This window comes from Ambystoma mexicanum, chromosome 2q (assembly GCF_040938575.1).
Source record: "Ambystoma mexicanum isolate Mex_15411 chromosome 2q, UKY_AmexF1_1, whole genome shotgun sequence".
NCBI classification, from domain to species: Eukaryota; Metazoa; Chordata; class Amphibia; order Caudata; family Ambystomatidae; genus Ambystoma; species Ambystoma mexicanum.
Window position 1 is genome coordinate 599,716,702 of NC_090924.1, and position 20,569 is coordinate 599,737,270.

The following is a 20,569-nucleotide window of genomic DNA, read 5'->3' on the forward strand; positions in this document are numbered from 1 at the left end:
TCTATCAGGGGGTCCTATTGACTCTGTTGAGAAGGAATTGCAATCCCCGTGCACTTTTCCAGCGATTATCAAAATACTTGATTTACTGGATAAGGGGCATGATTTGACCCATTTAGAACTAAAGGATGTAAAAGGGATTCTGCACCATCTATGTTCAAAAATGGATAAGATTGAGGGGTTTATCATTGCAACGGATACCATAAGATTGATTAATAGTCAATCCACTCATCTGGCTCCTGCTCAACTCGAAAAGGGAACTCAAGTTGACCAGGAGGTAGGATCTATTCCTACCCAGCCACAAGTATCCCCCCCATCCTATTTCATTTTGCCACTGTATGCATGAAATAAAAGAACTTAAAGCATCAGTTGAGACAATGAACCTCACAATCACTTCCCAATTAGCCAAGTTAGTTCCAGTATTTGACTCCCTGGATAGTCCCTCGATTTTAGTGAAGGCACTAAATGAGCAGCAGCAGAAAGAGCAAGAGTTTTCCCATTTGGAAGAGAATTTCTCCTCATCACGTCGTGCAAAAAAGTCATACATAAGAGCACTGAAACTAAATGCTAAGAGAAGGAAGCTATGGTAAAAAAAAAGTCTTCCAATAATGTGGCTAACAATCTGGCTTCATTGTCAATTGATGGTCCTGATACTTTAGGAAAAGAAATGGTGATAGTAATTTCCGACGAGGAAAGTTTTGATATGCAGCAACTATCAAAAGAAAGCCAGGAAGCACTTGTGCCGACTCCGAGCTTGAAACTAAAATTGCCTACAAAAACCAAATAAATTGAATCCAGTGCTAAAAAGCAACTGGAATCAAAGAAATTGACAAACAATCTTATTCCAACTGAGACAGTGGTGAAAATTATCTCGGATATTGCTGAAATAGAAGCATCTGGAATTGATGCCAAAGAGACCGAAACAATTTCCCTTCCAAAGGCTAAATTAAATTTAAACAGCTACTTTCCGATCTCGGGAAGAAGCTGTACGACCAGGAAAGATGCCATACTCTAACAAGCTTGCTCTAATCATGAGCTGAATATGACAAGTCAGTCCAATTTGTCTATGAAAAAAATTATAGTGCCGCCTGCACTGAGGTACATGAGGCACCACGTTGCTCAGGGACTACGTTAAAAATGAATGAGAGTGGCAATCCTAAGCCTTCATGTATGGTAAATGGCAAGGGTAAAGTCACTCAATTAGACATTGTATTAGGGCAATGTAATGCCTATCCTTCACTAATAATAAAAGAAAGACCACATTTTTCTTCCAGCGAAAGAGTCGACCATCGGACTCCTTGCCTCCCCCAAAACGAGGCATACAACTGACAGTGAGGCAACAAACATTACTTTTGCTCCTAACCGTATCTCGATACATGGCCTAGCACTTGCCAGATTTCTACCTGAGAACACCGAGAAGGCTCTAGTGACGTCCCATCAGGACTCACTAGAAACATTGAGGAAAGCATTTCAGGACGGTTTGCTCAAAGTTGAAACATTAATGAAGGTGTTACCTCCTACTCCATCAAAAATGGTTAAGGTGGAAAGGACACCTCCACCTCCTGTGAAACAGAAAATCGACGAGAATTCCCAACATGACATATTGGAAATCCTAAGAAAGGCTTTATTTGATGGCTCTTTGAATTTAGAAACACCTCTTATTGCATTACCGGCTCCTCCATCGCAGATGGCAGGAGTAAAAGTTACTTTCCCTACATCAATCGAAGAAAAAAACGTGAGATTCTACCGGACATTGTGAAAAAACCTTACCTCATTGGCCTTGAGGGAGACAGGAACTCGACTGCGGGGAAGCGCATTAACCGATCCTTCATTATGGCCTTATTCTCACGTATTCCTCAATTGAGAATGGTAAAATCAGGGGATATTTTGAGAGTATCCATCGCCCAGACTGACAATTGTAGAGCTATATGTTGTCTGGGCTCTGAGACTATTCTAAAGTTTCTGTGGTTCAATCGTGAGGAGTTACAAAACCAAGGATTCAAATGATCAACTTTTGAAATAGAATCAACCGCCAATGATTTCCTGGCATATTCAAGTCCTGCTCTTGCTGAGACCGCAGGGTCTGTTGAACTCGATGAAAAATCTAATCTTAGTGCCGATTGTGACTTGCATGCGTTACTAACTCAGGTAGCTTCGACAAAAAGTATTCCATGGCTGGAACCAATGATTACCGCTATTTTAGGGTCCAAAAGCACGTCTTCTACCTCATAGCAGCCCGAATGTACCTTTTTAAAAGTCCTTTCATGGAATTCATGTGGTTATGTCAATCGTATGGGTTGGTTTTCATCAATATTGCCTGAGGATCAACCGACGATCTTAATACTACAGGAAACCATGAAAATGAGCTCTTTTACTATACCAGGGTTTACTACGTATTGTATGTCTGCAAGGAAGCCTCTCCAAGGACGAGCGAGTGGTGGCCTCGCAATAGCAGTCAACAATTCGGTCAATCTACACTCAAAGTGGATCTGGGAATCAGTGAGTTTATTGGGTGTATTAGTAGAGACTTTCTCGATTAAACACCCGCCAATTCTAATATCACTATACTGGAATCCCGCCAGTGTCACGATTGATGCTATGTTGGATGAAATTGACGATTGTCTGGAAAACAACCAGCAAACACCAATCCCTAGAAATTATCATTGGGGGGATTTTAATTGTGATTGTACAGATCCAACTGTATTTGGAATATCCAAATCCTGCCAAATATCATGTGGAAGGGGTGCGAAAGTTAGAGATTTACTATATGTTTGGGAAATGGATATGATTGTAAGTGACGATATGAAGTCACTACATGGTCACGGGGTTCTAAAGTATCGACAATTGATTTCATATACGCCACTCAAATCCTTGCTTCTCTTTCGTCACCCACACAGACCAGTTGCATACTAACGAGTGATCACGCACAGATTTCTTGTACGCTGAAAGTGCAATGTAAATGTTTGACTCCTGAGCCAGCTTTGGCTTTAGTAGAGATTGATCGCCCCCAAGTTTCCATTAGATGGAGTCAAGGCCTGTGTCAATTTGTTAAGCATGTTTCGCATAAAATACATCTATTATGTCAGTCAAATATCAAAATTAAGACACCTTTGATAAATCTTTACTCTGAATTGAATAATGCACTTGCTCTCTTTAGTAAAAGGTATATTAAGGAAAACCATCCTCATCCCTTTGATTTTACCTGCAAGCTTCTAAAATGAGAGAAAAACAAGGCAGACAACTTAAAATAACTGACCAAGGAGTATTGAGTTGTAGGAACATGCGGTTACAAATTTTGAAGGCATACAAACCGAATCTCAGACATGCTCGTATTCTAAAATATAATAGGGAGAACTGTGACCTGATAAGAGCAATATCATCATATGACACTCACACAATCTGGCGCACAATTAAAAACGGCGATAAGAGCGCTGCATTGGCCACATCTTATTGCATATCAGATCAAAAATGGCATGATTATATAACAGCAAAATATCATATTCCCCAAAAATTGTCTGTCCCAGGTGTACAGTTGTGTTATAGTAGGATTGCTCATCTGGAATGGTCACTGGAAGATCCTAAATGGGCCATTTCTAGATTATCTTATTCTAAATCAGCTGGCCCTGATGGGCTTCTGCCTTGCCTTTACAAAGCGGATCCTGAGTTTTGGGCGGGAATTTTGAAAACAAATTTGGTGCTATTATTAACACCGGCTCTACCCCCCCCCCTCTTGGACTACCGCAAATATTGTTGCAATATTCAAAAAAGGCGACCGTGCCCTACCACAGAATTACAGGCCAATCTCTGATTGATACCGATGCAAAATGGTTTCAATTCTCCTCCTATACGACCTAGACAAATTTATCGAGGCAAATAACCTCTATTCAAAATACCAAACAAGCTTTAGGAAGGGCATGAGTACTGCTTTGAATGCTGCTATCATGGCTCATTTGATAGAGGGTACAAGAGGAAACAATTCTTGCTCAGTTTATGTGGCCATGATCGACATGTCATCAGCATTCGACAATGTGGTACGTAACCTGCTGTGGAATAAAATGAGGGCCATGGGAATACCTACAGTGTTACTATATTGGTTCATTAAATTCCACACTAATACCTTGTACAAAATTAAAATCTCACTTGATGGCAGAACTACAGAGCCAATTAAAACATCCATTGGGCTCAAGCAAGGCTGCAACCTTGCGGCGACATTCTTTAATTTATATCTTACAGATCTTGACAAGAAATGGGATCATAGTAATCTGTTGTCTGTTAAAATTGGTTCCCTGCGTATGAAATGGTTTGCATTCGCAGATGATATTGTTTTTGACCCTACTCCGGCTGGGTTGCAAACAAAGCTCCAACTCTGAGAACTTTGCAGTCGCACACAATTTGACACCAAATCCCGCAAAAACGGCTATTATGAAATTTGGCACAAAACAAAATAGCAAGGGATATCAATGGGAGATTATGAAAACTCAAATTCCAATTGTTTCAAGAGCGATTTATTTGGGATACAATCTCACTACTCAAAATTCAATCAAAGCATGGACGGACTTCATTAGAAATAAGACACGTCCTTTATTGTCCCAGCTAAAAAGGATTTACACAAAATACTGTAAATTCTCATTAACACCAATGATTGACTTTTTGACGTTAAAAATTGAAAGCGTCATTTTATACTCCCTCGATATGTGCCTATGCGACTTGAGTGCAACTGTAGATTCTATACAGGGGTCATTGATTAAATCTGCCATGCATTTACCAATGTCTGTACCAAATGCAGTGATTCGCCTGGGCTTGTAGCATTATCTGGATGCTGGAAATGGCAGCAATTATGCAGTTATGTAAAAATTCATTATCCTCCAAAAAATTTGCTATATGTAGACTTGAAAGGTATGTTAGATTCCTCTAATTTGGCTTCCTTCAATCAATTCCACCATAAAATGCAACAATTGCTGAAGTCTTTATGTATTACTATCGAAGATGTCCATCGGCGTCCAGGTTATGCTAAAAAGAAGCTATTTGAACAGGATTGGCGGCTAACAATAGAAAGAATATCTTCATACAAACTGTATAAAGAATATAGCATGTTTGTTAAACAACGTATTCCAAGATTTGACCATGTTCTGTTGTTTCCATGTAACCATACTAGAAAAGCGTACATATGGTACAGAATGAACCTATATCATACCAGGGAAAGAACAGCTAATTGGGGTACCAAAGATGAAAATAATCAAATCAAATGTAGTTTCCCATCTTGCAATGAACCCATTGAAACTATTAAACATCTTATTTTGGAATGTCCACACCAATTCAATGCGAAGCAATCGATTGATGAAATTTATAAACATCGATTTTGAGGACTGTTTGCAATCGTTTTCGGTGCGAATGATGCAAGGTACGCATAAGCCCCTGGTTTTTGAATTGGTCAGTCTGTGCAAGTACATAGAAAAAGCTTTTCAATTTTAAAAAACTAGAGGATACCAATCATTAGATGCGATATCCTGTTTTTTTTAAGCTGTGCTATAAAAAGTAATATGTTTCTGTAAATTAATGTAAATATTTTATTTTTCTAAATCACTTTTGTAAAGGTTCTACATTTTGTACTTGAACCATGAACAAATAAAAATAAAAATAATATTGCAAGCAAAGGATAGGGTAATGTCAAAAGTTAAAAACACCCATTGCATTTTGTAGCACCAGCCATAACTGGTTGTCTCCCATGGGCACATGCACAGTAGTTATCTTCTGAACTCCATGCCTTGCTCAGTGCTGATTTCAGGTACAAAGTCTCTTCAGAATGCATCAAATGGGCCTGGAATATTTTGGCCCGATGGTGGTAAAAAATAAGCTGGGGAATCATTTTTTCAGCCGAGTCAAAGTTATGAACAGGAAACTGCTTCACTAGCATTGGAAGCAGTGGTTCCACCAAGTAGAATAAAGCCAGGATTACTAGTGCTGCAGGACTAGTATATCATTTGAAGACAGTACCCAATGCACACCAGACCCCCTTTCTATCCTAAAACACCCATAAGAGGCAAAACCTCAACCTCCACATCTACCATTTGGGGCTGTTTCAAAGACAGCTCTCTGAAAGGGCACTAACCGGCTACACTCCCAGCTCAAATGCCAGAAGCATGCACCTGCAGCACTGCATCCCTCGCATGTGTCCAGCCTGTCAGATAATTCTGTGCAACTTCCTAGGTGTCATGCAAGCCTGGCATATACATTTTAGGTGGATCAGCTTCAGTACACATCCGGAACATTAGTATTCCCCCTCGGTCACTGATTTGGGACCACTTGGAGAAAAGGAAAATGCAGCTACACTGTGGCACAAAAACAGGCATATTTCTCATGTACACACGTAGACGGTTTTTGCATCGGTCCACTCCAGCAGAGTAATAATGCAAAAAAGTTTAGGTTTGTGCAAAAAAAAAAAAATCAATAGTCCTACTAAAAGTGAACAGACTGAAGTTTTAGCCAAGACTGGGGGGATATGGGGCCATAGCATTCACATTTCCCCCAGAACAAACATTAGGTGGTTCTGAAGACAATCAGATGCTCCCATACTCACAGTCTTTGCCTTTGTGACATTTCTGGTTGACTGTCAAGCCAGAGCCTTTTGCATGTATTTAAAAGTAAACCTGCTTATATGCATTCTGGTGCATGTAGCAACTTCAGTTTGGAAAAAGCTTTATCCTCCTTAAAAAGGAGGGTGTTAACTTTAATGAATGTCAGCATCTACAGAAGCAGAAGTGCCATTCGCTTGCTTTGTGAAGGTTGGTCAGATAGCAGTTTACCCCTATATACTGGTTTCAAGGTCAAACTGAAAAGCATCTCCGGTAAGAAAACAGTTTAAACATGGATAGAGCTATTACAACTGACCAAATCAGTGGGAGAACTGTACCGGGCGAACTATCCACCCCTCCTAGAGAAACTCAAAACTAAAATGATCGACTGGGGTCCTCTATGACATGGCTAGGACGCATTAACGTCCTAAAGCTGGTGGTCTTGCCGCAACTACTTTACAGCCCACCCACCTTCTTCAGATCCATCCAGAAAATCGCAAACTGATTTGTCTGGAACCAGAAACACCAGAGAGTAGCCACAATACTAATGAGAATACCGACCTACCGTGGGGGCGTGGGAGAGCCGTACTTCAGGGCATACTACATAGCGGCACAAACACGAATCAGGGACTGGTAAAGGGACGACAGGGGAGAAGATATGGCGGTCAATGGACAGGGCGGTTGTAGGAGGGAACCTGGAAGGAATGCTGTGAAAACCTAGATCAAACAGAACCCCTCAAATGTATAGCAGTAAAATAACCGACAATAGGAGACACATGGGACTACACAGTAAAAAAAAAAAAAAAAAAAAAAAAAAAAAAAAAAAAAAAGTCCCTCATCACCACCTACCCCTCCCCATACACGCCCCCCGACAACCTGCAATTCACCCCAGGACACAAAAAACAATCCTCCTTTGATGACTGGCAACAAGGGGGGATGCCATACGTTACAAGACATGTTTGACGGAGAAAAGTACGCCTATATCCAGTTGATGCACTGTTGGATGTACAAAAGAAAAATGGATAGAGCTTCAACTTTTCAGAGCATGGAGGTCAGGGCCGCATCTTGCTAAAACGTTCAGTGTACAGAGCAGAAAATGTTAATAGCTGTTAACAAGGCAAAACCTTGCACATTAAGCATGGTTCAAGATCAGTTTTCACAGCGGGTTTCTGCCCAACCCCAGAAAAAATGCAAACCAGTGTACAATTACAGGAAATACCTGGATCCATAACTCTCTGAACAGGCGGTGGCAGAAGAGCGGTTTCAATATCATAGCCAATGTTCTGCTGTTGGGCCAAATCTGCAACTTCAGCAGGGTCAACCTGAGAGCCGGCAGCTACAAGAGGGGCCTTTAAAAGCAAAACAAAATATAAAGTCCTTAACTTCAGAAGTATATCTAAAGAAGCAATGCATCCAGTATGTAACTTACTGGAGACATCATTAACAAGGAAGGGTGTGCATACATATCCAATAAAGTAAGGTTATAGCATTCCCTAGTCTAAAATATAATGAACCTACAAATGCACACTGCGATTATTAGCATTTACTTTCTCTAAACTACATCATGCTTAATCGCATTGTGAAAAATAATTACAAAATAAACATCCCGCACAGATTCTAAAAACGCTACAATTTGTTTATGCATTTTGTTGATCTGAAAGCAATCTCAACCAATGCATGCTGAACGATCCACATGCACACAAGAGCACTTTTAAGCTGCAGTAGCCCACAGAACATCCTTTAGAGAGATGGGACAATTAGATATGTACTTTCAAACTGCATGATTAGATGGTAAATCCAGATAAAGAACAGGTCTTTGCAGAAAAACAAAGCAAAGTAAATTGCAAAATTGGCTTCATGTTGGCGTTTAGCCAGCAGCATTAGGCGATTGCTACCGTTATGGTCAGGGCGTTTTCTTTAATTTGTTACTTATGGTGCTAAGCATGCAACCCAGGTTTAAACAAAAAGAATACTACAGGATTAATGGAGTGCCTATATTTGGCCTGAAACCTTTATGACTTTCTACATCATGATGAATTAATTGCTTACCTTCGAATGATATGTATTAATTCCAAAGACCCCTCATCTTTTTGAACATCTGGGTGTAAACTGGTTCCACAATTTGACATAGCAAAGGGCTCTGCGGCATCATCAGGCTCTGTGCCAGGATGGACATCCTCTTCATACAAGATGAGCAGCAAAGGCCCTTTGACTTCAGTTCACCTCCTTCCTCCAATTTTCCAGAGTCCCACACTGACATTAGAACTGCCACAACAGATTATGAACAATCGAGTGGAACAGACAGTTGGCGACAAGTAATTTGTAAGGGGAATTCCATGTGCAACAGAAGGCACATTAAGGCCAAGGAACTTCTTTCAATGGGTTCTTTACACATATAGATCGTGCTCGGACAGAAGCATTCATTTCTGGCAAAACTGGATATCACAGGATAGCCTCCTCTACAGCCAGCAAAACCAAACCGTAACACTTTGTAAATGTGTGAGGAAAAGAAGCCCAAGCCACCATCTGACAAGTTCCCATAAAAGCACAGCACTCTGCAAGGCAAGTATCTGCTTTGTTTCACACCAGTACATTGAGCTCTTGTGGGGATTTTTCCCTGTGCAAGCGCTAGCAAGTCTTAATCCACAATACAACCCACCTAGTGATTATCGAGAGTGGCTTTACTGGTCCCAGAAAAGGCAAAGTTTTCAGAATTCCTTGGGTCTCATAAAACGGAGAGCTCTCAATTGTCCAACCATCAAAAATACTCTAGCTTTGAAGGATAAAGGAGGGAGAATCTACTGGTGAGGACAATCAAACCACCATGGCAAACTCCAGGGACAAATCCAGAGTGTAACTTTCCCCTTTGAAAATAATGGAGTAAGGACTACCTGAAACACCATTTCAGCCTACGCACCCCAGACAGGTAACAATGAAGCAACTTGAAATCAAACTAATCAAGAACACCAGCAAAGGCAGCAGGGCAGAGGGGAGTAGGTTTGGAAGAAATACTTGGGGGACAAGAAAAGGATTTGGAGGAAAGTAATTGACTAATCCCTTTAGGAACTTCAGAATCATTAAACATAAATGGCCCTTAAAAGTACAATTATTTATTCCTGAAAATAAAAAGAAATTATAAACTACCACAATAGGGCACACAAAACAGTCAGCAACCTTAACTTAGCATAAACTAGAGCCTTTTGCCCCACCCCCATGCATAAACAGACTTGATAGAACAAGCCAAAAATCACAATCCAGTCACCCAGAGAAACCACTGCACCAGCCCCATTTAGAGAGACAATGGTAACTGGTTAAGTCTTCATAATGACTGGAATAAGGCAGAACCAGACCAGGTTGAAAGTTAAAGTACAACAGAGCATCCTGTAGGGACACGTTGAGCAGGAACTCCATAAAGTGAAACGGATTGCACTTTAAATGGACAATAAAAGCAAGCAGCCTTTGGATATCCTCATTGGAAGATTATAGATAATCTGTCAATGAAATATCCAGGAGGGGGAAATGGTCCGCCCAGATTGCATACTTCCAGACCACATAGAACACCAGGAGCATTACCACATTATCCATGGCTCAGAACCAAATGGCCAAAGGATGGCCAAGCACTCCTCAATAATCCACTTTAAAATTGCTTATTAAAGCCTTTGTCCACCAAAATCTAAATTAATTTCACACACCCACTACATGGGTCTACTGCGTAATGCACATGGGAGTAGTGCAACAGATTAGTTTACCCACTAAGTCCCCCATGCACCTGGAACCATGATCCTTTCCTTCACACCCCCAATCCAGGAGAACCTCCTGGAATATGTAATACTGGTGTGAGGCAATCCTCGGGTCTCCTGTTCCCTCAAAACATACTCCTTGCAGGAGACCCAAGAGTAAGAGTTCAGGACTTGGCTGTTGGGGTGATGGGCCTTTCCACACGCATAGCTTGCCCTAAAGTGTGGGGGCAGTAGGGACATGTGTATCCACTCCTGCAGCTGCTGCCCCTGTGCAACTGGCTACCAGATAGCATAAGCAATCACAGCCGCCAGCAAAGAAGGAAAATAGGCACAGACGGACGCAATTTGTCTTTTGTGCTAAAAGCTTGCATTTTCTCTAAGGACATCCTCAGTTGTGAGTAAATTTACTCCATCAAAAGAGTTCTTAGAAGGCAGGATTCAGCCCCTGTAGCCACAATCTAGCAAAGCAGGTCACTGAACGAGGTGGCCTTGAGAGTGCTTTACCATCCATCACAATTGGATGAACATGTTGCACAGCTATGTATATGGTACCTTATTTGGCAATGTCCCAGAGGTGTGCATCTAACCAAAATTATGATGCAGAGTGAATGTAACAGCCAGACTGAGGCAACAACTTTACACTCAAAATTAAATTTCTCAAACTACTGTTAGGAGAGGTTTACAGTGGCAATCGGCTGAGATCCAGCCCTAGGATCTAGTACCACAAGGCACCAGCATAGTAAGGGATGGAAACTAGATACCACAAAACTGGTGCCAATTCTGGTCTTTGGGAAGGTTTCTGCAAGTGGAAAAGACTGGGTTGCAAACGACTTGCTGAAAGGGAGCAGGCTCATAGACTGGGAATCTTGCAGCAAGTTATCTGTTGGGCGTGCAGGCCTATACATACTACCCAAGCAACAGAAGATAACTCCAATGAATAAGAAATACCAAATTGCAACAGTTAGTACATTTGCATTACTCATATGGCTCCGAATTTGCACACCAGCAGCAAAAGGCGAGTGATAACAGTGCAAGAAATTGTGTGCTTTGTGAAGAGGGAGTGACTATGTCTTGCTAGTAGCCTGCAACTCATCTCGTGATTGTTGACAACCCTTTTTCCATTACAGTATCAACTGAATGGTGTTTAAAGTTTCATGAATGAAACTACACCCGAATCCTTGAACGTTTATACACAAGCATCTTTATTCAAGACCAGTGTTAGGGAGAATTCTCTGTTTAGGCTGAATTTCCTAACCTAGTGAGTCCCCCCAGCAGCTTTGCTGGATTTTTGGGGTTTATTTTTTTCTCCTGCCAAGAGTGAGACTTTTACCCTCACTCTTGGGCATGATTTGAGTGTGTTTCTTTGAATCTAGATGTACTTAATGGGCTATGGGGTCTTTTACCCCATAGGGCTTCATGTGTTTTTGTGATGTGTTACACAGCACCCTCAGTGCAGTAACACAGGGGTGTCATAGTGACCCCCCAGTATAGACTCCATACCCTGGGACTGACTACTGTCTCCCAGGGCATGTAAAGTCACCATTGACTTTACTAGTCTCAAATTCAGAACAGAACCAGTACAAACCATCATATCGTGGACATACTGGCTGGGGCAATTCAATTGCCCCGGGGTCTGTTAGTCGAGGGGGCACGTCTCAGTCCCACCTGATCGAGTTTTGGCTGTTGGCAGTGGATACTTTTTATATTCAACCGCGAATATTTTCCTATGGGATTTCCCATTGTTTTAGGCTACTATCTTTAATTATTTACGGTAGCCTCGAACATACCGCCGGTTTATTTATTTTTAATTCTCCGGTTGGTATTTTTTGCCAAAACATGATTCTAAAATGGCGTTTGTGTTCTCCTCTGTGACTCCAACCCAAGTCGAGCCCTTTGTTCCACTTTTTGGCAGGCTTCTCCACAGAAGCCCTCCAAAGTGGTGCCACTCTGTCTGGGGTACTTAGGATGGGGTGAAGGGGGATTTAGGCACCCTGGACTGAGTTGCCTAGGCAACTCAAGTCGCACTCCGTCCTGATTGGCCCAAGTGGCTCACCACTTAGCATGTTTGAGTGACAGCTAGGCTGAGTGAATGGGGGTTTTCTGCATAAAAGCAGAGCTTTGGGGACTGGAACTTCAGAAGTCGCCACAGGACCTAAGAATCCGACGTGGGAGAAGCTGAGCCGACCTGCCACGACGACACCACCGGTGGAGCCCTGCTGGACCGTCTCACCACTTTTCCCAACGACAGAGGAGATCTCCCGTCGGAGAGTCTTCTTCCTTTGAGTGGTGGGGATAACCAGTTTCACCGTCTTTTCGCCTTCCCCGACGTACCTCGTGGCCGCCTTGCCTGTGCCAAGCACCCCAGCAACCGGGATACCACGACCGCGAATTAAAAAGGTACCACCTTTAACCGGAAAACTCTGCGGCTGGTTTCTTCCCTGGCAGTGCAACAACCTTCATCTTTCCTCCAAATCAAGATCTTCTCTTCCCCTGGACGACGCGACTTGCACCCACTGCCAGGAACAACTGCCACCGCTGGAGGATCCTTCCCACTTAAGGTACCATGTCCCACCTGGCTTCCCTTGCCACCGACTGTACGGGGTAGATTTAGCCCCCGGCTTTCGAACCTGGGTTAGCCTGGGACACCCTGGCTAAACTTTTCTGAGCCTCTCTAAACTCTCTGCAAGACTTTCTAAGCCTAGTGTAACTGTGATTTTGGGCGCATTTGTGCTCTGCTCTCTCCAAGAGTGGGGCCAGCCTTTGGACTTTGGCTCACCAGTGACTTTTGCTCTTCTGCCTTGCTAACAGTGTTCCTAAATCTTAGAGCGGTGTACCTTTCCATATTCTGTCTTTCCCTCCCTTTTTCACAAACTAATTGGAGTGCCATCTAGTTAAGCGCTCACCTCTGTATGAAAATAAGTGGTGTTTTACTAAGACTTATCTGATAAGGAATAAGGGGTGTATATATTATAATAGTAACTGTGTTCAGTGTTTTTTTACAATAAGAGTGCTGGAGTGTTTGTGTGTTTTTAAATAAATAATTATATACTTTGATACCAAAGCTCTGGTCAGTGTTTGCTTGCATTATTGTGTCTGAGTGCCTATTGTGTATACTTTGCATACTGCCTAACTCTTCTTGAGGGAAGTCTGACTGCTCAGCCACAGCTACCAGGTAAATCTGGGTGGTACAGACTGCTGCCAAGTGGGTTTATTGCCAACACCTGTAGTCCTAAATCTTTTGCAGTGTTCCCTAAGGGAACTGCACAGGTTTCTGCCTAACACCCATACATTTACATTTCCCTCAATTCTCATGTATGCAATTCATAATGTATGGGAAAAGGTTCTGGGGCAGGCGCAAGTTTCACAGCCCATTTCTGTAGGTAAGAGCTTTTTGTATCAGCTGCTCAAGTCAACTACCTATTTTAACAATCTTCCATTCATGTCCTGCTAGTTGCATAGGTTTGCAACTAGTGCGCTAGATTAGTTGGATGAGGACCATATGCCTTTTAGGTTACATATAGATCTCGGCCACACTCAACCTACTAGTCCTCTGAAACCGATATGCTCTCATCCGACAACCTTTGTGCTTTAAGTAGCCATCTACCTTGCCCCATTGTACATCTCACCTACTCAGCATGCTGCAACACCATCAGCCCTTCGTCTCCAACTAAGCTATAGCTCTTACATTACAACATGGTTTATCATAAAAAAGCAGGGCAATCAGTTGTCCCTTGTGTGACCAGTAATTCAGGCCTGGATAATTATTTTAGACCTGCCTTATATACAACTCGAAGTCCTAGAATATAAAGGAATACACTACTGGAGAAGTATCACATGAAAGGAGTACAAGAGCACTGAAAGAAATCATTTAGCAGCAAGAACAATATCCACCACGTCTAAACATGCACTGTCCCATCCTGCAGCAACACAATATGCTTAAGTTGACAGCGCTCAATTTATATCATTTAATTTCACAGTTAAACTGCACTCGCCCTATCCAGGAGGGTCTCGAAGAAAATGTGAAGATTCAGGACAGGAAAATTAGGGTAGGCAAAGCATAGGAGGTGGTCTGGCTGGTTAGGTGCAGGGAAAGGCGTTTTGAAGCCTATGTTGAAGGTGTGGCACAGATGTGAGGTGGGTAGGAGTTTCATGTGCCCATTGGCAGAAGGCTTTCGTGTGCAGGTTAGTTACCACAGTGGAAAGCGGAGAATATTTAGGCTAGCTCGTCTAGTTGGAAATGTGATGGGTTTCAGTTTGTTTTTAAGGTAGGATCGGTTGACTGCAAGGTTCTTTCAAAGATTCTCTGGGGCATTTGTAACCAGTGGAGCTTAGTGAGTGCAATGGGTACTAGCGCTTGGGTAGATCTATGAAGGGGTCATGCTGCTGTGTTCAGTTTGGCCATGAAGTGGGGTAAAAATCATGTTTGGGGAGTCCAAAGAGAATAGTGTTTCTGTAGACCAGCTTGGAGGAACTAGCGCATGACTGTGGTACGGAAGGCGGGGAAAGGATGAGTCTTCTCTGCATAAAGAGGTGTATATGTAGTTTGCATGTTTTAGTGGCAGCAACTGAGTGGTCGAAGGATAGCTGGGGCGGGGAGAACAAACAAAAAATACACAATGAAGCCTAGGGACTAGACTAGTGCAGCAAGGAGATTGTGCGAGTTGCCTGTGGCAAGTTCTTTGACCCAAGGGTAAGGGTCTGGTTTGTGCAGAGAAGGGGTGGGGTGAACAGACCAGGAGGTATTTTGTAAAAGATGATTAGAGCTGAGGCAGTGGGTGCCATCCAGATGAGACTGAAGGGTGTGCTGGATTTTGAAGCATATTTAGCTGGTCATCTGTGTATTGTGTAAGTGGATTTTGTGATTGGTAAGAATCTGTCAAATGGATTCAACACAGTTTGACGAGTAGTGCGCAGAGGGATCCTTGTGGTACTGCAGATTTGACTGGGGTGGTGTTTGGTCAATGGGAGCATGAAGACAAATCGTGCATGGTCAGTGAGAAAGGAGGCAAAAGCAGTCAAAACAGTGCTCGAGAGTGCCATCTGGTGGGATAGGATGTTTAGGATGGTGTGGGCGACAGTGTGGAAAGCTACAGAGGCCAGGAAGGACTAGAAGGGCTATGTATCCGTCAGTGATGTTATGTAGGCAATCCAGGATGTGAAGTGTTGCAGTCTTGGTGCTGTGTCCATGTGTTGGGACAACGATTCCATGATTATGGCGAGGTATGGCAGGAATGTGATGGACAGTAGTTCTCAGAAAGGGAAGGGGGGGGGGAAGGGGTAGCTGCGTCGAGGGAGGTTCCCCCCACCAGAAGGGTGTGGGTGTGAAAATGACCTTTATGGTAAATAAATATAACAAAAAAAAACACAAGGCTGGGGTGGAGGGGGGAGCTGTGCGAGATAAAAGAGTGGAAGTCTACCTAATGTGGTGGCCAGGATGGTGATGCTGTTAAATTCATCCTGAGCTACACATGTCATCCAGGATGTGCGCTTGCTTAGTTTTAGCTGATAACTTCAGTAAACAGGCATTAATGATACCAGAACACTTCAGGAGTAAATCACAAACACAGAAGTGTGCCTTGAAACTGAAGTTATACATTTATTGCTGACGGTTCCCCCAAATTGTGCCTTTCATGTAGATAACTAATCAGATGTCCCATGAACGCTTGTCACAATGCTTTAAGAACACAAGCATACTGTAGGTTTATTTTGTGTATGGAAACAATTCTTTCATAAAGGCACTGAAAGAGATGACCTGATAATTCAAGAAAAATGTAATCGGCAGAAACTGCCACTGGGGTGTGCCATTAAGTGATGCATGATGGGTATACCATCTCATTAAAATTGTAAAAATACAGATTTACTAAAATTGTGAAATCTTGTAGGGATGACTGGCAAGGAAATGTGGGCAGAACTGCCTAGTGAATTGGTGCCTTTTGGATCTTCTATGGGTGGTTGGGGGCAGCTTTTTCAATAAGTGGCTAGCACTGCCCGTTAATATAATTTACATATCCTTTCAATGTACCCTGTATACCACTCGGTTAAGACTTTGCAATAAGGTATAAAACCCCATGCATAAATCTAGCCTAGCTGACCAATGTATAACTTCACTGGTATAACAAACGTGCAAAAAAAAAAAAAAAACTAAAATAAAACGACCTTTATCCCACTCGATTCATAATCTCAAATTACAAGAAGAAACTGCAGTTCAAATGACCCAATCTGAACAAAGCAACTGGGATCCTACAGCCCTAGCTGGCTCCAGGGGGGCAGATTTGCCACTTCAATGCCCTGGGGTACAAGAACTGTGGACACCTCTGTACTCCCATTACTGCCTCCTCTTACTGCGCATTGTCAAATGCCCTGCAACACCCTCAGCCATTGAAACATGGACATTAGACTAAATCTATACAAATGTTTATTCCAATGATAGCAGAGCTTTGGACATCAGATAAGATACTGGTTAATATCCTGGTAAATGAGATTATGCTCAAATGGTAGAGATCAGCACGCATGAGTTGAATTGCTTATAAAAGCCTTTAAAAAACAATCCATATTACACAAACAATCCTGGACCCAAACAGGACGCCAAACCTGACATCACAACACAAAGAACACAGCAACTCTAAAGACATTGCCAGAAGGACCCCCCCCCCCAAAAAAAAAAAAATACTAAATAAAGCCGAACTTGAATTCGTATCCATCCACATCCTAAACATACCCGAAGGCTGGAAAAAAAGACTGCATGTGCAAACCCCACACCACTACAAAGAATAACTAAAACCTTGCCGTCAATTTAAATGAAGCTCCTTGACCAAGACAGAGGCCTCAACTACAATATCAGCAAACCGCCTCATCCAAGAGAGCCTTTGGAAAAGAAAACCCAACAAACAGCACCCTGACCGAGACGCAAGAAAAGAATGTGCAATAACAGTAAAAAAAAAAAAAATCACTACACTGCAGCCTACTCAACGCAAGATCCACGGCCAAGCAAAACAGAAATGTATGACCCAAGTGAGGGTGGCACCGATGCACTCTCTGACAAACATGGCCATCGCCCACAAAGCCATGCCAAACCACTTCGAACTAATGCACAGCATCAGAGACAACCAAAGTGGAATTGCAAAGATGCCCAAAGACCATACCTGCTGCACAGCACTGAGACTTCAAGTCTCTCCTAATCAAGGTTAACGACAAATTCACTTACTGTTCCTTCTGATTGCAAACAGATAGTGCCTGTTCACTATTTGCATGGAATATTTACAGTAGGGTGCCGAGGGATTTTTCGTTTTGTCTTTCAAACCCGATGTTCAAATCTCCCAGAAGAATGTTCTCATAAGTGGATAACTGATGAGCAGTCCTTAAAGCAAAAGAAAGCATACTACGCCACAAGAATCCAATCAGCAACAAAATCAAAAACAAGAACTATTTAATAATCAAAGAAATCAAAATCCAACATCCTGCAACAAAGGAGTCAAACATCACAATCCCCATGCAACATCAATAACCACCTAAGAACAAAAACAATTCAGACGAAAAGTGAGAGGTCTCCAGTGGTACCACTGCTCGTGGCTCATTACAAAATGGCAGTCTGTTTATTCCACGTCTGTGACCAGTGATGAGTCGACATGAACTGCTCCCATGGATCAATGAGTCGTTGGAGCTGAATTTAACGAAAACTGAACAGCTTTGCTCAGGTAGTACTGTTAAATTCGTCGATAAGTTATTCCCTGGCTCAGTGGCCCTAAACAAAGTTAAATGCCAAGCCAAGTTAGAGCTTGAGTACATTCAGAATTACAAGGTGTTGCAGGCATCGTTCAAGAAAAGGGGCTTCGACAATATACTGGCAGACTAATTGCTCAACATAAAACTCCAGGACAATGAGTATATATTCAGTGGTTCAAAAAGTTTAATGCAAATAATGGAAAAGATTATGACCCTTTGGCAGACCGACAAGGTCAGGAGACCGGGCCAGCGCCCATTATTGCAGCAACCCCCCCAAAAAAATTACTGAACTTCAGTGCAGATGACATTTTGGTGGGGGCCACAGAAGTAAAGACTGGAAAAAAAAATGCATAAAGAAATTGAGGAAAGCGTCGCAATAATAAACAGCACATATGGAACCATAAACATCCAGCACAACACCAACCACAGCAACTCAACATTAAAACCCATAGAGGAAGAAGTGGTCAACACCAATTAAAAGCCAACAACCTTGTTTGATCCCCCCAGTCACCCACGCCCACCAGACATCTTCTAAGAAATCCTCAACCACAGATCCCCAGCATCTTACTTCCAGCTACTGATCCACGGGAATAGTACCCAAACCCTTCAAATCAGCATACATCAAGCCCTTACTAAAAAAGGAAACAGGAAGTGCATATGACAACTATAGACCCACATCTAATCTACCCTATCAATCGATTCTATTGGAGAAACTTCTACACAATCCTGCTCAATCACGTAGAAACCAACAGAATTCTCGACCACTTCCAAGTCTGCTTCAGACCCATGAGGAGAACGGAATCAGCACTTCTATCCATATGGTACGACCTAAAAATTAATGCTGACAACAGCACCAGATCGGCCCTCATACTACTAGACAATCAGCTGCCTTCGACAGACAACACTAACCCAGAGACTGGAGGAACATGGCGTAAAGACTTCACTCTCCAATGGCTAAAGTACTTCCTCACCAACTAAACCAAAATAACCTACCCACCTACCACAATTTACTCCAAACACCAAAAACAGCTCCTGCTGCGTACTACAAGGTTCCAGCCTCTCCCCAGTCCTCTTCAACATATACATGTCCCCTAATGAAACTCATTCAAACAGACTGCCTCCATCTATGCAGACGATACCAAAAGACCTGAACACTCAACAAACGCCTTATGAACACACACACCTGGAAGCCAACCAACAATCTCAAACTAAACCAGACCAAAACAGAAATCATGAACACTCCACAGGGGATAACATAACAGACACGTGAACTGGCCACCAGGCGTGGAACCCAACTGGAGTCATCTGCAATCTGGATATCCTCAGGGACATACTCCCTGGAACCACAAGTCAACATAATAGCAAAGAAATGCTACTACCGCCTGTGACTAATTGGAGGGATCCTCCCCTACCTCTCCCTTCCTCACAAAACCCTTGAAATCATCTCCTTAGTTAAGAATTAACTATGCAAACAGCCTCTACCTTGGAATGCCAGATGGTCTCACTAAAAAAAAAAACTAACATCCAAAATACTGCAGCAAGGATACTCCTGAAACTAAACAGAAGGGACCACATCACACCAAACCCGAGAAGCCTACATTGGCTTCCAGTATAAACAAAAAGAAAATATGAACTTCAGTGCCCTCAGCATCACCCACAAATCACTACACGAAAAGGAGCTGAATTCCTGCAACCCAAAATCAACCACTACCAACCAGGAAGAAACCCAGGATCAAGCAACAACCTCCAAAATGAAACTATAAAAAAGGAAATTGAGGCGCTGCATTCTCCCGTCTATGCAACTCAATACCGAAGGAGATAACGACCGAAGATCACCTTACATAAACTACTGAAAACCTGGCTATTCAACTCTGAGACTAGCATGAAAACAGGCACATTCCAAACTATAATGCAGACCCAAGACAAATGGGGGACAGTACTGTCCCTGGAACTAAAACCACACTGTACCAACCACCCTGCTCCTCCAGCATACCCCAAACACCCAACCCCCGAAAGACCAAACTACTGCAAACCTAGACACTGGACGCTACCCCTCCTACTGTGCACAATTCAATCACTCAGAAAGCCAGTTTCTCCAAGCAGCAACAGAGGAGCACATCCCCTACCCCATCCCTCACTAACATACCCAACCCACTTAGAGCAACATGAGCGCCTGGAGACCATGTGTGGTAGCAGTACACAGTAAAAATAAACTTATATGTGAACAGCTCATAAGTGGAGATAAACATGCCACCAACGTTTGCAAAGGAGTTGACTGGCAAGGCATAAGCAGCTCTAGCTCAAGAGGCCACACCTGCACACAGATGAGAAACAGATGGGAGACGAGATTGGCTTTCGAGCTTCACTCGAAGAGGCCCTCAGAGCTGAAATCTTAAAAGCAAATTTGTGCTGAATTGCCATTTTCCACGCCTGTCTGGTAATAAAGAGCGTCATCAGCTTAGCAAAGCCTTCAAATGAGTTCTAGCATTACACTTTGGAATACATCTGAACCGCATGCTTTGGGGGCTTTTTTGAGAC

The 20,569-nt window shown here is 42.7% G+C and overlaps 1 protein-coding gene across 2 annotated transcripts in view; it reads right to left on the reverse strand.

Moving 5' to 3' along the window:
• The window catches only part of GORASP1 (golgi reassembly stacking protein 1), a 234,819-nt gene that overhangs the window by 34,169 nt on the left and 180,081 nt on the right, over positions 1-20,569 (reverse strand). For both annotated transcript variants that reach the window (XM_069647745.1, XM_069647744.1), the window contains exon 7: positions 7,789-7,918. In XM_069647745.1, coding sequence (XP_069503846.1) covers positions 7,789-7,918 — 130 coding nt within the window. The remainder of the gene's footprint in view (positions 1-7,788; positions 7,919-20,569) is intronic.